General features: G+C 40.4%; 1 protein-coding gene across 5 annotated transcripts in view; it reads left to right on the top strand.

The window, feature by feature from the left end:
- The window catches only part of NCKAP5 (NCK associated protein 5), a 906,791-nt gene that overhangs the window by 688,944 nt on the left and 191,939 nt on the right, over positions 1-25,908 (top strand). For all 5 annotated transcript variants that reach the window (XM_087435078.1, XM_087435074.1, XM_087435075.1 and 2 more), the window contains one exon: positions 25,330-25,398. In XM_087435078.1, the coding sequence (XP_087291204.1) occupies positions 25,330-25,398 (69 nt within the window). The remainder of the gene's footprint in view (positions 1-25,329; positions 25,399-25,908) is intronic.

Raw genomic sequence — 25,908 nt, 5'->3', positions numbered from 1 at the left:
TTCACTGACATGATAGCAAGTGGAAATAATACAAATGCAACAACTGTTGACATTTAGAACAGTACTTGGAACCTACTCATTTCTAGACAATTCTGGGACCCTGTTGCAAGCCCTTCATATATTCCTGCTGAATTCCTTTGACGTGAAATAGGACTTTATTTACAAAACTCTTCCTAGACTTTACTCTTGCTGCACTTCAGTGGTTCCTATTCCTGTGGGGCTGGCATGTGCTGTGTACACACACACACGGATAAACATACACAGATAAACTACACACATACTCTCTCATTATATAGAAGAGTTTTTTGTATATCATTTGTTCTAACCAGATCAACAAGTCATTGTTTTCCTAGCCATCTGTTGAGACATGGAAATAAGCTTTGCTGTGCGCAGCCTGACATTTTATCCATATTTGTCTTAATGAGACTTCATTCTGGTTTGGTTACCCTCCCCTTAGCTCAGCAGATTTCATCCAAATCTGATTTAGAGAAACTAGGCCAGCTAGGCTCTGTGAGTTCTAGCGGAAGTTGGCTGACCCTCTCATGGACTCAAAGAAGGGAACAAGTGAGGACCATATATGTTCAGAGTTTTGTAAAGGCATTGTTGTACTGTGACAGAAGTTAAAGTATGAGCCTCTTCATCATCTCTTAAGAATCTATGATTTTATGATCATTTATCTTTGGATAATTACTATATAACTTCAAAAAGATCTGGGATTTTATAGCTGGAAAAGACTTTGGAGATGACCTGATCTAGTAGGATTATGAGAGCCAAGAAGGGTTAAGTGACTTGATCAATGTCACCCAGTAAGTACATGCCAGAGCTTGAAACCATGGTTCATGACTGTTTTATTTGCCACATCATGCTGCTGGTGGTTTTAAAACCACCAAACTATAACTAAAAAACCAGATCTCTTGATATCACACTAGGCTTATAATCAAAATATCTCTCTAAGACGTCATCTAGGTATAAAATATCTCCTTAGTAGCATCACTGGTTAGGTACACAATGTGCATAGTGATTCAATATGATCTTGGTAAAATGATGTGTAATTCAAAGAGAAAGTCTTTTAGTAAAATTGGCAGCTGCCGATTTCCCAACCTACATGTCTATTATTGTACCTGAGCTGAGCTGTGAAAGTGAGGTGTTTACTCTTGTTTCATCCAGCCCTCAGAAAGGAATTACATTTCAGTTCCCCTCATCCCTTATCACCTCAGGGTCTCAACTGCTTAAAAATATCTGCCAACTTTCAGCCACTCACCCCACAAAGCAACCCAGGAGATTTTAAAAACTAGAATGAGAGGAATTAGGGTGGTATATAAATGTATTAGCTCTCCTCTTTCCTCATGATTTGCAAAGCAAATCCTGCTGCTTGCCAATTGTCTAAAGAGAAATGGAAAATCATGCACCCCCTTTTAGCTCTTGGGCTTGCAAACAGGGAATGTGGTTTCTATAAGGGGATTCAGTTTAGCATAATTTCATTATAGCAAAACAATTTGGAGTTCAAGATGGTAAGAAGTTTCCTGTAGTGATGTAGAGTACTTCTGATTCAGTTAGATCTGTGTGACCTGAGGACAGCCACTAAATCTCTCTGAGCATCAGCTTGCTCATCTGTAAAATGGGGATAACAACAGTCTCTCCATAGCGGTGTTGTAAGTATTACAGGAGATAAAGTATCTTATGTGCTGAGCACAGAGCCTGGTACCATCAATACTTGGTAACTCTCACAGTCATTGTCATGACCATTTTCCAGAGCTCCCTTCTCTTCTCTGTCACAGCTACAGCAATGACTCTAGCCCTGGCTTCTGTCTTAAATTAGACCCATATTTCCAACTCCTGGATAGATCTCTTCCAGATGTTACTCTCACGTCTCAAATATACAAAACTAAACTAATTATTTCTTCAACACTGATTATTTTCAAAACTGCCACAAATTCGAGGTTAACTCGTCGCTCATGGCCAGATCTGATTGAGATTTTTTTTAACACTAGTGGGGAAATTTGGGGACACCAAATGATAGAAATAACTCAAGGAGTTTCACATGTCTTTATAGTTTCAGCTAAAGGCGATGCCCAAACTAATTATACTTAGACACTCATCACCCCTGTTACACTTCATCTTTGTAGAAAGGCCGAAAGCTTCGAGTGTTCGAGTGCCCCTGAGCCCACTTAGGTTGGAGACAGATGAAAGTGGGAGTAGGGCTGAAGGGCGCCTTCTGTTGACTCTCTACTGTCCATCTGTTCCACCAACTGGAAGGACGGTTGTCCTGAGTCGAAGGGCCAGAGGTTATGCTTGATAATTAAATTTAATCACAATCTCCCTAACGCTTAATACCATTTTCCTTGTAAATTCCTAAGCAAAGGAACAGTCTTCTTCCCTAAAGAGAATAGAGTGAGCCATCAGCATTGCTGAACAAAAGAATTTCATGAGAACGTGCAGACAATGGAAAGAAAGAGGAGAGGGTTCAATGTGACTGCTGGCGTACCTTGCTTAAGAACAAGAGTTATACATTTGTTGTGATTTTGTCTTCTCTGTAGGAAGAGGAAAAAATCATTATATGGGAAAGCAATAGACTTTTTCTAAAAATCTCCCATAAGAGTGTTTATCTCACTTTGCTCTCCATTTCTATTAAGGATCTTATCGGGGCCGGCCTGTTGGCGTAGTGGTTAAGTGCATGTGCTCTGCTTCAGCAGCCCGGGGTTTGCAGGTTCAGATCCTGGGCGTGGACCGATGCACCACTTGTCAAGCCATGCAGTGGCAGCATCCCATATAAGGTAGACAAAGATGGGCATGGATGTTAGCCCAGGGCCAATCTTCCTCGTCAAAAAGAGGAGGATTGGCAATGGATGTTAGCTCAGAGCTGATCTTCCTCACACACACACAAAAAAATGATCTTAGAACCCTCTCAGCAACCTGGAATATAAACCTTCATGGTGTCTTCAGTTCTTAGCTCTGCTTCTCATCTAGGAACCCATTGGGAACTGATGAATCTGTCCTGAATTCTCTTGATGCCACTGTTTTATTTCCAGAGTAGGTGATCCTTGACAGGAACCCTGCAGTCACATGTTTGCTGATCTCCCTATCTTCCCCTTCAATCCCTCTTTGTCACATTGGATCATGTCCCTTCACCCCAGCGTCTGGCACCTTCTACCTCTCTGTCCTTATCCCTGACTAGTGTCACCCTCTCTTCTGTTGTCATCCCCTAACTCTGTTAAAGTGGAAATATGCTGCCCCAGTACACAGAGGCCTTCCAGAACTTGCTTGCCTGCAAGCCCTGTCTAGTGCTCTATTACTTATATGTGTGTGTGTGTGTGTGTGTGTGTGTGTGTGTGTGTGTGTGTGAAATATGTTTACAGAAAAGTTCATAGAATGTGAGGGCCGGCCCTGTGGCTTAGCGGTTAAGTGCACGCGCTTTGCTACTGGCGGCCCGGGTTCGGATCCCAGGCGTGCACTGACGCACTGCTTGTCTGGCCATGCTGAGGCCGCGTCCCACATACAGCAACTAGAAGGATGTGCAACTATGACATACAACTATCTACTGGGGCTTTGGGGAGAAGAAGGGAAGAAAAGGAGGAGGATTGGCAATAGATGTTAGCTCAGGGCCAGTCTTCCTCAGCAAAAAGGAGGATTAACATGGATGTTAGCTCAGAGCTGATCTCCCTCACACACAGACACACAAAAAGTGTATTTACAGTTAAAAAATTATAAAGCAAAAAACTGAGTAACTTCCACTAGGTCAACAAATGAAATACTGCCGGTAGCCTAGAACTCCCCATAGGTTCCTCACAGCTTTCTTTCTCCTCACTAGATGTGATAATTAATCTGACTTTTGTAATAATCTTTTCCTTGCTTTTAGAAAAAATAGAGTTTTTCTTCCTATGTCTGTATCCCTAAACAATATAATTTAATATTTCCAGTTTTCAAACTTTGTAGCATGGAATCATGTTGGGAGATTATATGCGTGTGTGCACACACTTATGTATATATGCTTTTAAATCTATGTCCTGCTTCTCTTAGTGCTATCATTGCCATATTTATCCATATTTTACATATAGCTCTATTCCATTGTTTTTTATTTAAATATAGTATTCCATTATATAAATTTACCACAAATTACCCATAGTCCTGTTAATCTTCATTTGGATTATTTCCATCTGGGGGCTGCTAAGAAGTAAACTGCTATGAACGGATGTGTACAGCCACCCTGGTATACACGAGTGTTCACAGGTGTCTGTAGAGGATGTACCTAGAACTGGCATTGCTGGGCCAGAAGGTATGAGTATCTTCTCCTTCAGTAGGTTAAGCCAAACGGTTCTAAAATGAGTGTCCTGATATACACTACCGTCAGTGGCATATGAGAATTCCTGTAGCTCCACCTGCTCACCAACACTTACCATATAAAATTTTTCCATTTGTGCCAATCTGGTGCATGTGTAATGGTATATCTTTGTAGTTTTAACTTACATTTTTAAGTAACTTCCTCTTTGGGGTAAAATGATTCCTGGAACACAAATGTCTGCACTTATTTTTTTCCCCTGTGTGTCTGTCCTGTTTGTTCCTGTATAGTTCAGAGGTCAGAGATTCCTATTCCTGAATTCCCAGTCAATTCCCCCACCTAAACTGCCTGCTTCCTGCTAGAGTGGGAACAAACACTTGGTCTCTTAGACATTTCTCAGACTATATTTTATCTTGTGTTCTTCAAAATACTTAAGGAATAACGACTGTGTTTACAAAGAATATATCCCTGTAAAAAAATGACAGAGTCTCTTTTAGTTCCTTTATCTATAAAATGGGACAAATGCTATCTATCCCCATACAGTCTAGGGTTGTTCAATTAAATGAGGTAATAAAGTCAATATATTAATTAACATTGTGTTCTGTGAATCAGTCAACAAGTTTTGTATAGTTTAACTTCTAAAATGACTGATGGTTAACATCACAAATATTCTGTACTCAACAACACAACACAAAGTGATCAGATCCCTTGACGTTTCTCAGTTCTGTGAAATTTCTCTGAGACTCTTCCAGAATTGTAAAATTCACTCTAGTGCCCTATTGCTTGAAAGTCATAGATTTGGTATCTCTGAAAGCACATCTGAGGGGGTAAAATATGTTTGAAGGTTGTTTTTGCTAAGAATTTTAGAGTACCTGAATTTTTGGCTCTGTCATCATTGGAAAACACTTGTTGCATCTTGAGCTCAAATATGTAATTTTTTACATTGCTGAGGTTTTCAACTTTCATAGGAATTATTTGACAGTACTATTAAATGTTTGGAATAATGAAATATTTGTACCGGTCTTTAAAAATATACACGTCAGACACACAGATCTTCGCTTCCCTGAATTGACACAAGTCTGATTCCCAAGCGCAGTCTATTGCAGGCCGAATAGACCAATTTTCCTCTTTCAGCTGGGAAGGGGAGGAGTAAGATGGTGGGGTCACTGTTGCAGGAGTGTGGTGATCAGGTTAATCCACCTTAGCAAGTGCAGAGACAAAGGAAGCAACCTCATTAATGAGGGAGGAGGTATGTGTACTAACAGCTTTTGGCGCTTTAACCTTGAGTTTCCAAAACCAGATTGTGTAAACAGAACTTAGGAAGAGAGCAGAGCTGAGAGTGGCATCCTAGCTGAGGCCTGACGGTCACTACTGGGTCGAGTAGGTTCCTGGATGAAATCCCAAGCAGAACACAATCAGTAAACCCTTTGTATTAGCAGATATGAATGGGCAGTTACACCCTTTGAGAGCTGTTCTCAAGCTCTGTGACAGATAAGAGCAATGGTGTGCAGAAGCCAACTCATACCAACTCATACCAGCTTTGGAGAGCCAGTCGTTACTTTTCCAAAACTTTTAGCCTGTCATTAAACACAGTAGTTATGATTAATTAAATTATATGAACTTACGTTTAATTAAAGACAAAGGTAACACACACCCAAAATCATCACTTCCTAAGTATTTTACAGCATTTTACTATTATCTAAGCTCTTAGATCCTGTATGGGGGGATGCTGTATGATGGTTGTGCTCGTGTGCATCTCCTCCCAGCTCTGTTTGGTGGCTTGAAATCAGTCATGGTAGGAGTATTTACACCACGGAAATAGGAGAAGACTATAAAGGGGGGCTCTTCTCTCCCAAAAAGCTAGTTGTTCAGCATTTGCCAGCACCGTCTAGAGAGGAGTTTGTCGTTTTGCTGAGGCAAGAATGGGATCCCGCTGCTGGGAGGCGAGGGTGTGCTGCTCTTCTTTCCGGTCCACGGGCCGCAGACGACCTTGTGTCTACCCTGTGTCTGCCCAGAGTGTTCTCACTCTGTGTCAGTCTGAAGGGTTTACTTGGACTTTTCCGTTATTTATAGCTTTGGGGGTGGGGGGATGGGATCAGCAACTGTGGTGATTTGCTCAAATGTCACACCTATAGCCTTTGCAAGTGGCAAGGTTTTGCAAAGTAAGTTTGAGTAGAATCAGGAAACAGAATCTTGGAAGCGTAAAACACAAGTGTTGCTCTCTCTAGACCAATTAATATTTGTTTGTATAATCCTAGTTGCAGTCTGCATCCCTGGGATGCAAGAATTGTGTGTAGAAAGGGTCAGAATTACAGATGGTCTGGGTGCCTTCCTGTTCCAGGCACAGTGCGGGGTGTGAGAAAACAGCAGTGCCACCTTCAAAGAGCAGGGAGGTGGGGGGACTGTAAACCACCCCACACTGCAATGTGGGGGGTGCTGTAACCAAGGAGTGGCAGGGGGCTGTGGGGAGTAAGGCAGGCACCTGGCTCAGTGGCGTCCCCAAATCAGATAGGTGCCTATTTCATGTGTACAGTTTGGGAAGAGCTGTGAGGAGCACCTTGTTCTTTTCAGCTACCCTAAGACACAGTGGAGATGATCCCAATCAAGTTCTAGCCCTTACAAGAAAGCCTAGTAGGTGATCACTTAGGATGTGACTTCAAGGTGAAATGTAATCCCCCATCCCAGACCATCTAAGCCCCCTGCAAACCTGCTCACTTTCTAACTCCTAAAAGGCTACAATTAAAGATTCACTCCTTAATCCTCTCTTAAAATGCAAATCCTCTTAGTGCTTTATTTATCAGCTTTGAATCTTAATGCGAATGAGGTTATGAGTATCCCTCTGAGAGCAGGCCTTTCTAGTGGGAGAGGGCAGTTGGTAAATGAACACCTGGAAGTGGGAATAAGGAGATGAGAGAGAAATGAGGGGAAAAGGATAGAAAAGGGAGAGTGCAGATCAAAGGAGCCAGTGCCTGAGGCTCATCGATTTGTGAGGTGGTTTCAAATACCCAGTTTGGAGGGCCCAGGTTACACTTCTCTTGGCCAAATCTCCCCAGTCGACAGGACAACTCCCATCTGTCTAACCTGGCTGACCCCCGCCCCTCCCCTTGCCAAACCTCCAGAGCTGCCCAGGTTTCAGGTGGGAGTTGTTTCGCAAAGGACAGAAGGAAACGAACGTTGACTGAATCCTATAACAGGCTAGGCTCAGTGTTACATACGTTTTACATTCATCATCTCATTCAACCCAAAAAGAGTGATGGGTATTTATTATCACTCCCGTTTACCAAGGCAGAGACGCAACTCAGAGTCCGAGGGACTTGCCTAAGGTAACGGTAGGCAAGAGGCAGCGCCAAGATCCAAATAAACGCTTACTTGACTTCAAAGGCCAGGCCTCTTTCTCCTAAAAAAATAAAAATAAAAAGTAAATTAAAAAAGCACACTGTGGCCTCCCGTTAGAGGCTCCTACTTTCCTCCTAGGATGATCTACCCTTCTTACCTCTCCTATAGCCTACCAACTCCAAACACGGATTTCTTTCCTGTATATGCCTAAAGGCAAGAAAATTATCCAACTTTCCTTTCTGTTTGTACAGTGAAAGTATTCCCTTTTATTATTTTCCAGATATAATGCAATATTAAAGAATATTTTTCCAAATCACACACATTTTTCTTGTTCTACACACATACACATACACACAGGTATATCCTCTCGGGGACTGTTTCCCCCTAATGAGAATCACCGATGTAGTAGGAGAGAGGCAGACTCATAAACAGAATAAGAGAAAGGAAAGTACAAAATTGTATGGTGTTTTTACCTGTATGAAGTGAAAATCATTATGGCAGGTGCTCTACTAAAAATATGCAGATGGTGCATTGTGGAAGCAAAGAGAGCAGACACTTATTCCACCTCAAGAGATCCGTGAAGGCTTCCTGGTGGAGATGACAACATGCTGACCACCCCCACTTCCAGACAAGGAGTAATAAACTCCTGAACAGTTCAAAGGAGGTGGTAGCCAGGGAGTGATGACTGCCTTCATTGTGAAGCTGATCCATCTGAGACACTGGTTCCAAAGTGTAGTCCCCAGACCATCAGCATCCCCTGGGAACTTGTTAAGACGTACATTCTCAGAATCTGCCCTAAATACACTGAGTTTAAACACTGGGGTTGGTGCCCAACAATTTGTGATCTCACAACACACCAGATAATCCTGATGCATACTCAGGTTTGCAAACCACTGGCCTAAAGCCTCATGCAAGGATTTAAATTCTGCAAATACACAGAGGTTTCATTGTGAAGTGTTTTCTATTCAGCTCTTCACAAATGAACCTGTAGACAGGTCCTGCTTAGCATGTTCTCTTCACATGGGATCCTGAACTCCTTGTGACAGGGCTGCCATTGTATTTGAATTTAGGTCCCCAGTGCCTTGTGCTGGACCTGGACTTAGTGGGCATCCCTAAGCATTGTTGAGTGCAAGAGCAGGGACATTTTGACTGTGTCTGTACATGTATGGACATGCATGTGCCCATGTTTATTACTGTGGTGGGTGGGCAGAGCTCATAACTATTTCCTGAAATTTTCCAGGATGACTAAATTTGCCTTCAAGATGCACAGCAGCCCTAGACATTGCCCAGGTATGGAGACTGTAGCTCTTGAATACAGTCAGTGGGAAATACCCTTTAGCCCTACCCCCCACATGGTCACTACAGTGACCAGACATGATAAAATGAATGATCCCGAAACCCCATAAGTTTTAATTGAGGATGATGAAGGGAAGGAGATTCAATGTCCAAGTCCAGTTCTTGGGGTCCTTTGTACTCAGGCTTTCTACCACTCTACTAGGCTAAAATGTGCATGCTTGTCTTGGGTGGCGTACTGGACGGCACGCTTAGCCACTCTCATGGTGCTTTCTCCTTTTAATATTTTTAGACAGCTTTCAAAATAGAGCAGACTAAAATGTAGTTAGGGATATTTTGGGGATCTCTGTGTTTTGCTTGGAAGGCTGAGTCTGAAATTCCTTGGCCCACAGACTGAAGTTGTTAGGATGGCACTGTACTCGGCAAATATGTTATTTAACTAGAGTGCCACAAGACTGTGATTCAAGCTGACAATCATAAAGAGGCGTACTTTCCCGCCTTTGGGGCCAGACCATAATTTTAGAGAAATACTTTTTTCCTGACAGTCTTCTGACCTATCTGCCTTTGCTGAATTGAAGGGTTTTCAGCAAGCTGGGAAGATGTCATTCTGCAAAAGACCAGCTGTTGCAACAGGGAAAGCCACAGGGATGCAACCTTTTTAATTACTGTGAATTGGACTTTTCTTCTTTTTCTCTCTTTTTTCTCTTCAGAGGACGTCCTCCTCTTTCTACCTTATTCTTTCCTTCACCCCATTCTACTGCTGCTCAACTTCTACCACTTTCATTGGTAAAAGTGAAACTTTTATCACTAGATAGATAGATTGAAACTTCTATCACTTTCACTATCGGTTTGTTCTTTTCTTCATTGTTGAATCCAGGATTCTCTCTGCAGTGGGTGTTGACTGGTGTCTGACATTAATCACTTTGGTAATTTGACAATGTATACACCCAGGATTCTAACACGGTTGGATAATTTATTTCTGATAGCTAATACAAGTCAGATGTCATTTCTTTGGTATTTTATTCAAAGCTAGGATATTACTTGCATTCATTCCAATGAGGACTTTTGTTGTTGTTTTGAATGCCTGTTGAGTAGGCTTAGTTAAAGGTCAAAATCACCTCCTCAAGGAATACCTTTTGTATTTCTTCCAAAGTTAGTTGGTTTTTGTGTGTGTGTGCTCTGATCCTATTGCATTATAGATTTCAATGTGAGAAATTAATTTGTTTCCTCTGCTAGACTGTTTTCTTCTTTGTGGTAGCCCCTGTGTTTTAGACATCTTTATATACCCCTTAGCATAGCTCTTGGAGGATAACAAGAGATCAGTAATTTGATGCATTCATGGAAGAATTGATGTTCTAGCTAATCTCCTAAGTATGTCTGTTCCAGTTATCTACTGCTATGTACCCAACTACCACAAAACTTTGAGGCTTAAACAGCTATTTTATTTTTATCACAATTTTGTGGATCAGAAATTTGGGAAGGACACAGGATGGTCCTTCCCATCCTGTGGAAGGTTCCAAGATGAGGATGGTTCTTCTTCAATCCAGGTGGTGTCAGCTGGAGCTAGAAGATCTATTTCCAAGATGAGGTCTTCACTCACATGTCTGGCATCGCAGTGCTCCTTGGCATCCCCTTCTCCACAAGGCATCTCATCTTTAGGGCCTCTCCACTTGGCCTGGGCTTTATGCCACAAAGATAGCAGCCTTTTTACATGGCAGCTCAAGACCCAAAGAGCTAGCATCTAAGAGGCCAAGGTAAAAGCTGAAAAACTCATGCTAGCTTTGGAAGTCTCAAAAATGACACGTTAGTCCCATTCTATTGGTCAAGCAAGTCAGTAAGGCCAGCCCAGATTCAAGGAGATAAGTCACAAAGCATTTGCAATTGTCTATAATCTACCACTATGACAATACTAGTATTAAGTGCAATTAACATTTATAAATGAGGAACAAAGACTAAGTGTCCCATTCTGCTCAGTATAGAGAAATAGAAACTTTAAATGTTCTGCCAGTTGTCAAAATGTGTCAGATGCTGTATATTAGTTTTTGTTTGGAAAATAGAAACCATAATAATAAATCAAATTTGTCTTGAAATATGTAAAGAGTAAAAATTATTTATCACTTGTTTAATTTCTCATTTGTCTATAAGATATTGTCAAAAAAGATACATCGGAATGTATCCACATGCGTGTGTATGACCACCACCGGGAGGACATAGGCAAAAGTGCCTGACATACTACTTGCACAAACTCATTGATATTAAGTAAATACAAATATCAAAATGAGTTTTAGTTTCTACCCATAACTATAGTAAAAATGCACTTATTTAAATCTTATTCTTTTGAAAAGGGGCATATGAGGCATGAGCCCTGTCTCAAAGGGCTTACAGTCTAGCTGGAGAAGATTAATAATATTTATGAAACTGTTAATCTCAATTGAAGGCATTATAATTAACTGTTAATATATATGGCCTTATGATAGAGTTCAAACTAGTCAATGCAGGAGGAGGAGTGGAATTTAAAAATCACTATTTGATAACCACCACTGTAATAATTGTGTTAGGCAAAAAATTATTAATGGATGCTAAAATTAATGAACAAAAGTGTGGATATTTAGATGTTTGCACAATCTCAAAGACTTTGTATATTTACATAGTCTCAAAGTAACTTCCCACATGATACTTGCAGGAGACTAAAGAGAAATGATAATTAAATGCAGCTATGGGAACCTGGATTGGTCCTGGACTAGATAAACACATTAGAGGGATAATTGGTAAAATTTTAACAAAGTCTGTAGATGGGATTATGTATTATATCAAAGTTAATTTCCTGAATTTGACAACTATACAGTGGTTATGTAAGAAAATGTATTTTTTAGAAAATATACATCACGGTATTAAGAGGTAAAGGGGCATCATGTCTGCATCTTACTCTCAAATGTTTTTTAAAACAATTAGCTCTAGACATAGATACGTAAAAAACAAATGATAAAACAAATGTGGTAAAAAGGTTACCTTTGGGGAATTGGAGTGAAAGTTATAGGAGAATTCTTTGCAATGGTTTCAAAACCTTTTTGTACATCTGAAATTACTTTTAGAAATTTAAATATATGCCCCCATTTAAGGTTTATAGGTTCAGATCTCTAAGCCAGACTACAAAAAATGAGTAGAATTTAGGAAGGCAATGGGAAAGGGAAGCATAGTCCATGCCAGAGCAGCAGAACCAAAGGTGCAGCGTTGGGAGTGAGAACTGGACATTTATGAGAGAAACAGGAGCTGGACCTGACTTGAGAGAGGGCGTGTGCTGTTAAGCAGCAAATATATAAGTTTGCATAGATGAGTGGGGACAGAGTATAAGAGGAGAAAAGCCTATAGGAGAGCTGTTATTTTATGCAGAGGAAAGTTATTTTGTGTAGAACTATTCTACCTTTAGTGTGTGGAAAAAGATATCGTCTTAATCCGTTCAGGCTGCTATACCAAGGTACCACAGACTCAGTGGCTTATAAACAACAGAAATTTATTTCTCTCGGTTCTGGAGGCTGGGAAGTCCAAGATCAAGGTTCCAGCATGGTGGAGTTCTGGTAAGTGCCCTCTTCATGGTTCTTAGCCCGAGCCTTCTTGTGTCCTTCCACGTTTCCTCACGTGGTAGAAGGGGACCAGCAAGATCTTGGAGCCTCTCTTACAAGGACATTAATCCCATTCATGAGGGCTCAACCCTCATGACCTAAGCACCTCCCAAAGGCCCCACGTCCTAATACCATCACATCGGGCATTAGGATCTCAACATTAGAATCTGGGGGAGGAGACACAAACATTTAGCCCACAGCAACTGTATTAAGCAAATTTATAGTATAAAAAGAACTTAAACATAATAAGCACTTAGAGAATTAAGGCAGAACAGTGGTTTAGAAACATCAGTCCTTTCAATCATTTGTAAGCTCTGACCAGCGTATCTATTCAGAGCAGTAGCTCTGAGAAACATAGTTCCTTTTAAATATATATTAATTCAGACCCATTTTCCACAGTAAATCAAAATCATATGGATTTACTCTATGAAGCTCTTCAATTTTATAAAGACATTTGAGGACTTGAGACATGAAATCAGAAACATATTTAGATCCCTATAATTTGGTGTCATGAGGGAACCACACTGAGCAGGTAATTCTCTAAATCAGGAACTAATCTAGCAAAAGCTTTTGGTTGTTGTAGAAGGCAAAGCTGAGCACAAAGACCCATTGTTACATTTCCCTGAATACTCTAATTATATCTTCTGGGTAGATTGATTTAGTAACATACTCGTATATAGAGGAAACGACCTGTGTCATCATTTCTGTAATTCTCAGTCGTGACACCTTCATTTTTTCTCTTTCCCTCTCTGCCTTATCCTTTCCCATCCCTGCCATACAAATATTCACTGTTTCTTTAAATCACATCTCATTAAGGGTTTTTTTTTTCTTTTTTTCCTCTATTGTCCCATGGTGGTAGCAGGTTAATCTTGAATTTTTAATAAATGCAAATGGATTAAAGAAAATCATGAGTTCAAGATTATTTTAACTTCACTGGCATAATTGTTAATATCTCCGTTGTCTCCTGGGATATGTAGGATTACATCAATTAAGTTGGTCTCTGTAACTGAACACATTAACCATAAATGTGACTATCGTGTCTTCACCAGCACCCTTTAGGTATTTAATTTGCTTGCCTGTAATAGATTGTCAGAGCAGTAAACGTGAGGCAAGTAATGTAAACGGCATAATGATGGTAATTATCGGAATGAATCGATTGGAGTGTTATTGCAATGTGATATTGTGGGTAGGGAGTGAGATATAGACATCCCATATAAATTCCCATTTTCAGCTTTATTTCCTTACACATTTTTTCCAAGACATTTAAAGTGAAAACAACATAAACGGGCATTGCCATTCTCTCCTTTATCTCTTCTCATTATCCTTTGTGCGATTGCATTACTAAAACCAGTAGACCCCACAAAAAGCCAAATTTCTCCCAAGAAAACAATGACTTTATAGAATCAGAATTCTAGCAGTTTTGCCATGATTTATGGTATCCAAATATTTGAACTGGAGATCACTTTGTAGATTGAGTAGTTTGTTCCCTTCGTTTATTGACTAAAGAACTGTAAGCCCAGCAAGGTTAAGTGACTTGCTAAAGGTTACACAACCTGGTATTGCCGGTTAAACTGCAGCAGGATGAACTAGAACCTGGAACCAGCCCTCTCACCTGGGCTGGGTGAGGAACTGAGGGATTACACCAGCTGCAGGTGCAGGAGAGGTTCATTGTGACAGGCTAAAGCAAGCCTTGAAGGAAACAGCAACAAGCCAGGAAAAGGCTTTCGGTTTAGTTTGGGTGGGGATTGGAGAAGAAACAGTCTAGGGATTGTTAATTTTTAAATTGTTAATTTTCAAGTAGTGGTTAGTACTTAAAAGTCCAAACAGCTGGTTAGCATGAGGGTAGAGGGATTGGGCTGTGGGATAGATGTCTCTCCACGATAAGAGTGGAAAGAACACGGCAGAATCCCACCAGAGGGACAGGAGTGTTAGGGTGGTTGTTAAAACAGGGATTCGGGCTCAGAGGAACGAGGTCAAAGCCAAGTGTTAGACTTGAAACCCAAAGAAGAAACAGGGGTGTGAATCCTGGGTGGAACTCTGACTAAGTTGAGATGATCTGACAGCGGTGAGAACACCTCCAGACTCCCCCGCCCCCGCAGTTTTCCTCAACTTTTGCACTCCATCCTGATTCAATTACTTCACCCAAGTTTCATTGTTGATTAAAGTAACAAACAGCCTAAATCTGAAACTATTCATACATCTGCCAAAGAAAACAAGCAAATCATCAGAAGCAGAAATAAAACCACGCAAAACTCAACCCTCCTCTGTTACCAGAAAACAGAGCACTAGAACTTCAAATTGCTGTGTGTAGAAAAATAAACAGCAAATATCCACAGAACTCGGGGGGCAAGCCCGGGTGTCCCAGGGGAGGGTGGTGGCAGAGGGTAGAAGGAAAGCACTCCCAGGATGGGCAGGTCTGACACCCTGTGCCCCATACTGACCACAGGTGGAAACTGGTATTCAGGGGCTGGCTGTAGTGCAGGCCCTGGAAGTGTGTGGGCCGTGGGGTGACTGCCTCAGAGAGGCAGTGTTTCTGGGGAGAAGGGGGTGTTACCAGACACATACCCAGGTTCTTTACCCGCCACACAAGAGGGGCCAGATAAAACTGGAACACCAGGCTTATGGCGAGGAAAGAGTTTTTATTTCCGGTGACGTCAGCCAGGAGATGAGAGCTCTCAAATTTGTCCCGTCTCCCTGAAAGTTGGGAGGCAAAGGTTTTAAAAGGTGTGAGGAATGTTGCTGTTTGTAGGGAGGTGGAGCCTGTGGCCTCGCTGGTCAGCGCTTTCCCATCAGCCTGCGTTTGGCCCTGTGAGGCTGCTTGCAGGAGGATGGCGGATAAGGGAGTTGCAGGTGGGCGTCCTTCAACTGGCTCTATCTCCCTGGTGGGTGGTGGATTCTGGCGCCAGGAAACAAAGGAGTTTAGGTCTGAGAAGCTTTAGCTTCTTGATATCAGTTTCCCTGTAACAAACCTCAAGAACTGGTAATTAGCCAAAACTTCAGTGTGAGTCCAGCTTGAGGCCACTTGGGCTTTTAACAATTAGTAACTTCTATCTGCCTTGTGAAGTTCAGGGATACAAAGGTTTAAAAAAAACCCAATAGTTACATATGAATGTAACTTAGAGAAACAGAGATAGAGGATGAATGCTTTTGGTTTTAACTCCCTATATTCTGGGTTTAATGTAGGGGAACTGATATCAGAGATGGTATCAGGGGCAAGAGAAAAGGAGGGGTGCCATCTGGAGATGTGATTGTGAAGAAGAAAAGGAAGATGGAAAATTTCAAGATGCTATAGAAATAAAAGAAAAATATAAGACCAACTTTCCCCAGTCGTCTTCCATTAAAGAGGCTAAAGGATAAAGGATAAAGACAAAGATGGAAGACTAGGACGTGAAGGTGATATGCTCTGACAAAGCAGGAAGAATGCAACTAGAGAACTGGTAGGAAAATGAGTTAAGGAGGACAGTTGCATACGTAACAGGAGGGAGTCAAGGGACATGATTTAACTAGGTAGTAACAATAAAGTAAAAAAAAAAAAGGAACAGTCAACACCATCAGAGAACCTGCAGGAGGCAGATGGGAATGGAGCAGAAGGGGTAGGAGAGGGAGTGACACCTCACCGAGTGTAAGCTTTTGACTTTGGGAATCATATTAATGTTTTCCATATTCAAAAAATAAAATGAGGTGAGTGACGTCAGCATCATGGCGGAGTGAGCTTTCCCGTGAACTCTTCCCCTGACAAGATACAACAAAAGCAACAGTCACAGACCAACAACGGAATCCCAGACAGTGAAAACCTAGAGCGGAGGGATCCACACTGCTGCACATCTGAGAGCGGAACGTGCTGGGCCCCCGGAGGAAGTGGGGAGAGGTAAGGAGAACTCCGCTCCCTCCCCATCAGATCAGCGATCCAGGTCCGCGTGGCTCCCAGAGAGGGGGGAGGGGCGGCCCTCGGTGGGGAAACCGTGGCTCTTTGGACTCTCTCAGCCAGTGGGAAACTCCCACACAGAGGACTCAGAGGAGCCACAGGGCTACCACCAACATCTGAGCACTCCAGAGAGCGGATAAAGAGGGGCAAACGAGAAGCCTCCCATGTCAGGGACCCAGAGGGCAAAAGAGAGAGCTCCCCCCTCCCTGCAACCCGGACTCTGCAGCTCAACCGACCAGACCTAGCGATCTGAGGCAGACCTGATCAAACAACTGGACCTGTGGATCGCAGCGGGGAAAAAAACAAAACAAAACAAAACTGCGGATTGCAGCAGAAAAACCGGGGCAGAGCGCAGGGGGCTTAGACTACACAGCCCTTTACCACCAGACAGTGGCAGCAGGTGGAAATTGCAACCAGAGACTTCCAGGATGAGGAAAAACAAAACCAACACAGGAACCGCAATGCAAAAATATATGAAATCACCAGACCAGAAACAAAATGACAAGCACCCAGAAATCAACCCCGAAGACACAGAAATCCATAAACTAAATGACAGAGATTTCAAAATAGCTATCATAAAAACACTCAACGAAATACGAGACAACACAGACAAACAATTCAATGAGATTAGGAGTTTCTTCACAAAAGAGATTGAAATCATAAAGAAAAACCAATCAGTGCTGATGGAGATGAAGAACACAATGGAGGAGATAAAGGAGAATCTGGAATCTTTAAAGAACAGAGCTGACAATATGGAGGAAAGAATTAGTACTTTAGAGGATAGGAATACAGATATACTCCAGATGGAAGAGGAGAGAGAACTAAGACTAAAAAGAAATGAAGAAAGACTCCGAGAAATATCTGACTCTATTAGAAAATGTAACATAAGAATTATAGGTATTCCTGAGGGAGAGGAGAGGGAAAGAGGAACAGAGAGCCTATTCAAGGAAATAATAGCTGAGAATTTCCCAAATCTGGGGAAGGAGCAGGAAATACTAGTAAGCGAAGCCAACAGGACACCTATATATATTAACAGACAAAGGACTTCACCACGACACCTAGTAGTAAGGCTAGCCAGGGTCAATGACAAAGAAACAATATTAAGGGCAGCTAGACAAAAACGAAAAATAATGTACAAAGGAACTCCCATCAGGCTCTCAGCGGATTTCTCAACAGAAACTTTTCAGGCTAGAAGAGACTGGAATGATATATTCAAAATACTGAAAGACAAAAACTTTCAGCCAAGAATACTCTATCCAGCAAAAATATCCTTCAAATATGATGGAGAAATAGTAACTCTCCCAGATAAACAAAAGCTAAGGGAGTTCATGGCCACGAGACCCCCACTACAAGAAATACTCAAGAAGGCCCTCGGGCCTGAAAAAAAGAAGAGAAAGGGAACACAAAGCTTGGAGGAAGGAGAAAAGTAGGTAGACAAAATCAGAGAAATAGTAGATCTTTACCGGAATAGGTTAGCAACCACTTAAATACTAAACTCAAAGATCAAAGGAAGAAATTCACCAAAAATAAATTTAACCTCATCACTGTAAACACACAGCCACAACACAAGATAAAATAAGGTATAACAAGAACGACTTAGAAGGGGAAGAGGAAAGTGACTGAATTGACTTAGTATAAGGAAATAGGAGGCTATCAGATAATGGACTATCTCATACACAAGATTTTTTGCCCAAACCTCAAGGTAACCACTAAACAAATAATCAAAGCAAAACCACATATGATAAACAAAGAGAAAACTAGAAGAATCATAAGACAGAACAACCAAACTGAATTGGCAGTCCAAAACAAATGGGACAAGAAACAAAGGAAATGCAAAAGAACCAGAAAATAAGTGACAAAACAGCAACATTAAGCCCTCATATATCAATAATTACCTTAAATGTAAATGGATTGAACTCTCCAATCAAAAGATACAGAGTGGCAGGATGGATTAAAAAGCAAGACCCAACAATATGCTGCCTTCAGGAAACACATCTTAGCACTAAAGACAAGCACAGGCTCAGAGTGAAAGGATGGAAGACAATACTCCAAGCTAATGGCAAACAAAAGAAAGCAGGTGTTGCCATAGTCATATCAGACAAAGTAGACTTCAAGATAAAACAGGTTAAGAAAGACAAAGAAGGGAAATATATAATGATAAAAGGGACACTACATCAAGAAGACATATCACTTATAAATATATATGCACCCAACATAGGAGCACCAATGTACATAAAGCAACTATTAACAAACCTAAAAGGAGAAATCAACAACAACACAATAATAGTAGGGGATCTTAACACCCCACTTACAGCAATGGATAGATCATCCAGACAAAAAGTTAATAAAGAAATATTAGACTTAAATGAAAAACTGGACGAGATGGACCTAGTAGACATATACAGAGCACTCCATCCAAAAACAGCTGACTACACATTCTTCTCAAGCGTGCATGGAACATTCTCTAGGATAGACCATATGTTGGGAAACAAAGCAAGCCTCAATAAATTTAAGAAGATTGAAATCATAACAAGCATCTTTTCAGACCATAAGGCTATGAAACTGGAAATGAACCATGAAAAAAAAACTGGGAAAGTGACAAAAATGTGGAGATTAAACAACATGCTACTGAACAACCAATGGAGCATTGATGAAATTAAAGGAGAAATCAAAAACTATCTGGAAACAAACGAAAATGATAATATGCCATATCAAACCATATGGGATGCAGCAAAAGCGGTCCTGAGAGGGAAACTCATAGCGATACAAGCCTACCTCAACAAACAAGAAAAAGCCCTAATAGGCAACCTTAAATTACACCTAACGGAACTAGAAAAAGAAGAACAAACAAAGCCCAAAGCCAGCAGAAGGAGAGAAATAATAAAAATCAGAGCAGAAATAAATGAAATTGAGACCAAAAAAACAGTAGAAAGGATTAATGAAACAAAGAGTTGGTTCTTCGAGAAGATAAACAAAATCGACAAACCCTTAGCCAGGCTTACTAAGAAAAAAAGAGAAAAGGCTCAAGTAAATAAAATTAGAAATGAAAGAGGAGAAATTACAACGGATACCATGGAAATACAGAGGATTATAAGAGAATACTATGAGAAATTATATGCCAACAAATTGGACAATCTAGAAGAAATGGATAAATTCTTAGACTTATACAACCTGCCAAAATTGAACCAAGAAGAAATGGAGAATCTGAATAGACCAATAACAAGTAAAGAGACTGAAATAGTAATCAAAAACCTCCCAAAAAATAAAAGTCCAGGACCAGATGGCTTCTCCAGTGAATTTTACCAAACATTCAAAGAAGATTTAATACCCATCCTTCTCAAACTATTCCAAAAAATAGAGGAAGATGGAACACTTCCTAAATCATTCTATGAGGCCAACATCACCCTGATACCAAAACCAGACAAAGACAATACAAAGAAAGAAGATTACAGGCCAATATCGCTGATGAACATTGATGCAAAAATCCTCAACAAAATATTGGCAAACCGAATACAACAATACATTAAAAAGATCATACACCATGATCAAGTGGGATCTATACCAGGGACGCAGGGATGGTTCAACATCCGCAAATCAATCAACGTTGATACATCACATCAACAAAACAAAGAATAAAAACCACATGATCATCTCAATAGACGCAGAGAAGGCATTTGACAAGATACAACATCCATTTATGATAAAAAACTCTCAATAAAATGGGAATAGAAGGAAAGTACCTCAACATAATAAAGGCCATATATGACAAACCCACAGCCAACATCATACTCAACGGGGAAAGACTGAAAGCCATTCCTCTGAGAACAGGAACGAGGCAGGGCTGCCCACTCTCACCACTCCTGTTCAACATAGTACTGGAGGTTTTGGCCAGAGCAATTAGGCAAGAAAAAGGAATAAAAGGAATCCAAATAGGTAACGAAGAAGTGAAACTCTCACTATTTGCAGATGACATGATTGTATATATAGAAAACCCTAAAGAATCTGTTGGAAAACTATTAGAAACAATCAACAACTACAGCAAAGTTGCAGGGTACAAAATCAATCTACAAAAATCAGTTGCATTTCTATATGCTAATAATGAACTAACAGAGAGCTCAAAAAGATAATACCATTTACAATTGCATCCAAAAGAATAAAATACCTAGGAATAAATCTTACCAAGGAGGTGAAGGATCTATACAATGAGAACTACAAGACATTATTGAAAGAAATCCATGATGACATAAGGAAATGGAAAGATATCCCATGCACGTGGATTGGAAGAATAAACAAAGTTAAAATGTCTATATTACCTAAAGCAATCTACAGATTCAATGCAATCCCAATCAGAATCCCAATGACATTCTTCACAGAAATAGAAAAAAGAATACTAAAATTTATATGGGGCAACAAAAGACCCCGAATAGCTAAAGAAATCCTAAAGAAAAAGAACAAAGCAGGAGACATCACAATCCCTGACTTCAAAACATACTACAAAGCAATAGTAATCAAAACAACATGGTACTGGTACAAAAACAGACACACAGATCAATGGAACAGAATTGAAAGCCCAGAAATAAAACCACACATATACGGACAGCTAATTTTCGACAAAGGTGCTAAGAACATGCAATGGAGAAAGGAAAGTCTCTTCAATAAATGGTGTTGGGAAAACTGGACAGCCACATGCAAAAGAATGAAAGTGGACCATGTGCTATCGCCATTCACAAAAATTAACTCAAAATGGATCAAAGACCTGAAGGTGAGACCTGAAACTATAAAACTCATAGAAGAAGATATAGGCAACACAATATTTGACATTGGTTTTAAAGGAATCTTTTCGGATGACATGCCTACCCAGACTAGGGAAATGAAAGAAAAAATAAACAAGTGGGACTTTATCAGATTAAAGAGCTTTTATAAGACAAATGAAACCAGAATCAAGATGAACAGACAACCAACCAGCTGGGAGAGAATATTTGCAAAACATACATCTGACAAGGGGTTGATCTCCATAATATATAAAGAACTCACACAATTGAACAACAAAAAAACAAACAACCTGATCAAAAAATGGGCAGAGGAAATGAACAGACACTTCTCCAAGGAAGATATACAGATGGCCAATAGGCACATGAAAAGATGCTCAACATCACTAATCATCAGAGAAATGGAAATCAAAACAACACTAAGATACCACCTCACGCCTGTTAGAATGGCTATAATCACCAAGACAAAAAACAACAAATGTTGGAGAGGATGTGGAGAAACAGGAACCCTCATACACAGCTGGTGGGAATGCAAATTGGTGCAGCCTCTATGGAAAACGGTATGGAGATTCCTCAAAGAATTAAAAATAGAGATGCCCTATGATCCAGCCATCCCACTACTGGGAATCTATCCAACGCACCTGAAATCAACAATCCAAAGAGGCTCATGCACCCCTATGTTCATTGCAGCATTATTCACCATAGCCAAGAAGTGGAAGCAACCTAAGTGTCCCTCGACTGACGATTGGATTAAGAAAATGTGGTATATATATACAATGGAATACTACTCAGCCATAAAAAAAGACAAAATCGTCCCATTTGCAACAACATGGATGGGCCTGGAGCATATTATGTTAAGTGAAATAAGCCAGAAAGAGAAAGACAAACACTGTATGATCTCACTCATATGTGGAATATAAACCAACACATGGACAGAGAAAACTGGACTGTGGTTACCAGGGGCAGTGGGGGTGGGGGGTGGGCACAAGGGGTGAAGGGAGTCATATATATGGTGATGGACAAACAAAAATGTACAACCCAAAATTTCACAATGTTAGAAACCATTAAAACATCAATAAAAAAATAAATAAATAAATAAAATAAAATGAAACCAATGAGAAGAGAGAAATTAAATTGAATACTATCAGAAACAAATGAACTGAAATTCAAATGAATAGCATAACCGTACTAACGGGGAGGGGAGAACCAACCTAGTGACTTTTGAACACAGTAATTTTACTATATATCTGCATTCTAAAGAAAAAGCAATTTGTGAACTCTCCTTCTTACTATACTTGGTAGTATAACAATTTTGTATGCACTGTAGGATTGAGGAAATAAGTAAATATAATGATATTGGCTGCCTGTGTTCTCACTATAGAAAAAGGAAGATACAAGTATGAAAAGGGGAAGACAAGAAAGAATTCCGTGAGGGTTGGGGGGGTGTGTGTGTTTGTGTGTGCGCGCGTGCGTGTGTGTGTGTAGTGAAGAGCAGGGAGAGAGAAGGAGAAAGAGATCCTTCCACTGAAAGAGATCCTTCCACTGAAAGGGACTAGCAGCAGTGACTCCTCAGTAGCAACTGGCACATGTTAACACCCAGATCTTAGTTTCCAAATATCATTCCCCAACTAAAAGGGAGCAGGATTCCTTGGAGAAATGGTCAGTTTCGGGGATGGGGCAAAGAAAAAGCAAAAGGAGCTTAGAATATTTCCCTGAGCCAAAAAAGGAAGACAGTATTTTAAAAATGATGGAAACATGTCAAAAGGACACAGCTTAAAGGGGTTCACCTTCCCAAAGCTGAGGCAATTGGAGCATCAAAATAAATACTGACAATAATAACTTATAACACTTCCATAATATAAGAATCCATGTATTTATACTGATAAATACATTAATTGGAAAAGCACTTCCTAATGATAGAATGCAAATCTGGGTAGAATAATGGAGAAATCACCATTTGCAACCAAAGTCATCGATTCAGGCAACATTCATCAATGGTTGCTAAAATAAGTAAGATGAAAGTTTGATGAGGAATAGAATATTTTCATAGTCTCAAAGTCTCTCTCCACAATTTACTTACTAACTACCAAAGGATAAATAGTAACTTTAGAGTGGAGAGATTTGACAGACCCCACCTTAACCAAGTTATCACAGTTAACATGTCCAATAATGGGACATATGGACATCATACGATTCTGATATGATGCACTGAGAAGGACCTAGCATCACTTCTGGGCTTTTTCTGCCAAGTGTGCAAGAGGAAACTTGAAACAAATCCAGTTTAAGGGACATTCCACAAAATTATTGGCTTTTATTCTTACAAAGAAAAAAAGAAGAAAGAAAAATAAATCAATGGTGTGAAAGACAAAAGAACTGTCCAAATTAAAGGATCCCGTATGAAGAACAAATAGATGCAATGCACGATCCTGGATAGGACTCTGGACTGGAAAAAATTTGCTATAATGACATCATTGGGACAATGAATGAAATTGGAATCAGGACTAAAGATCAGATTGTGGTATTAATGTTACATTTCCTGAATTTGACAACTACACTGTGGTTGTATAAGAGAGTGTCTTTGTTATTAGGAAATACACACAGAAGTATTTAGGGATAAAGAGCATCACGACTGCAACTTACTCTCAAGTTGTAGGAAAGAAATTGAAAGAGAGAGGATGATAGAGCAAATGTGGCCGAGTGTTAATAATTGAGGAATCTGAGGCAAGAGTATGCAGGAGTTCTTTATACTATTCTAGCAAATCATCTGTAAATTTGAAATTATTTCCAAATGAAAACTTAAAAAACAAAAAAACTTGACAGGAAGAAACTATGAGGGAAAAATGTTGATCTTCGTACCACTCAAAAATCGCACCATACTTTGAAAAAACTGATTTTGAGTGCCATAGCCCCACTTCCCAATGTCAGGGAGGATTGTAGTGAAGGGGTAGGAAGAGACAAGTCTGCTTGGGGGAGTGGGGCGAGGGGTCACTGTCGCAGCCGAGGGAGGGTTAACTTGCTCAGTTCAGGATTTAGGCCTGGGCCACAGTGGCTCAAGTGGATCCAGGTCACCAGATGCGGAGGGCAGTTCTCATGCCACCGTTTCATGCTCCTTCTGAAACCTAACATGCTTATACTGATTACTTTTTTTCTCCTTATTATTCCGCTAGTAACCTAGTGACCATATTCAACCTTGTATTCTATAGTAACCTATTTAACCTTTAGATACCCACCTGGCTCTGAGGAGCAGGAAAACAGTAATTTTATAAAGGGAGGGGGCGGGGAGGAGGGCTTCTAAGTATAGTTCAATTCTTAAATTTCTCATTATATTCTTATGTTCAAAAGTCATTGATTAGGTCCGGCCCCATGGCTTAGCGGTCAAGTGCGTGCGCTCTGCTACTACAGGAGACCCCAGTTCGGATCCGGGCACACACCGATGCACCGCTTCTCTGGCCATGCTGAGGCCGCGTCCCACATACAGCAGCTAGAAGGATGTGCAACTATGACATACAACTATCTACTGGGGCTTTGGGGCAAAAAAAAAAGGAGGAGGATTGGCAATAGATGTTATCTCAGAGCCGGTCTTCCTCAGCAAAAAGAGGATTAGCACGGATGTTAGCTCAGGGCTGATCTTCCTCACACACACAAAAAAAGTCATTGATTAACAAGTTTAGTTTGCATTTGGAATTATGCTTTCGTGAATTTACCTGAGACTCTTTTTTATGCCTAAACAAATATTGGGTTGTGCAACTGTGACAGGTCTTAATGAAGTGGATTAAGGCATATCTTACATTTACATTTTCATAGAATGAAATAAAGGTTGTAATCTTTTTACAGAACACTCTCACATCAGGCTATGATTTGATTTTCTACCAGTTTAGAATATCAAGTTTTGCATTTCTTTAAATGGTAATGTATTTTTGTGAATAAATTGATAAGATAGCAGTCATCCCTGAGATATTTACAATAGTACTTAGAGCAAACTTGTCAAAGATTATTCTAAAAGATTGTTTTGGATCCTGAGGAGCTATATTTAGTAACTGTATTGAATAAGTTGTCACACAACACAACATTTCATTGATTTATTTGTATTATTTTTGTATCTTACTGCAGGCAGAGAATTCAGCATTGGCTTTGGAAAATGAAAATCAGCGGGAACAGTATGAGAGATGTCTTGACGAGGTAAGGGGAATGGAGGTGCTCTCCATAAGAGGCTGCACTATTTAGGATTCCCTTAGTCAGATCTTAGTAAATGTCTATCACCAGCCTCCAAAGAACATTAGCATTTCTCCTCCAAAGGAAAGTTGTAAACATGTGGACATCGAGAAGGAGGGTCAGTCAGTCCCCCTACCCCGCCCCTCCCCTTCCCTCCTTTTTCCTTATACAGGCATCTGTAAATACCTTTTGGTTATTGTTCAATATTCTTGGGGAGCAGTTGGGGTATGCTTCACTGTATGATCAATTCCTTCTGTCCAGTAAGTGTGATCCCAGCCTGTGAATGAGAAGAGCTGTGATGGGCACGCTGCATCTCCAATTTGATACCATTTCTGATAAAGCAAATCCTTGATAGAGTGGGTGGGGATGATGTTCACAGCTGGCAGCCAGAAGGAAAAAATCAGTAGATTGAGAACAAGCCAAGAAGAGACAGGGAAGTGAGGAAGAAAATTTGAGCAGAATGGAAGAAGACAGGGC

This window comes from Ceratotherium simum, chromosome 9 (assembly GCF_057802395.1).
Source record: "Ceratotherium simum simum isolate JZ-2026a chromosome 9, ASM5780239v1, whole genome shotgun sequence".
Classification (NCBI taxonomy): domain Eukaryota; kingdom Metazoa; phylum Chordata; class Mammalia; order Perissodactyla; family Rhinocerotidae; genus Ceratotherium; species Ceratotherium simum.
This window is presented reverse-complemented; position numbering and strand designations above follow the sequence as displayed.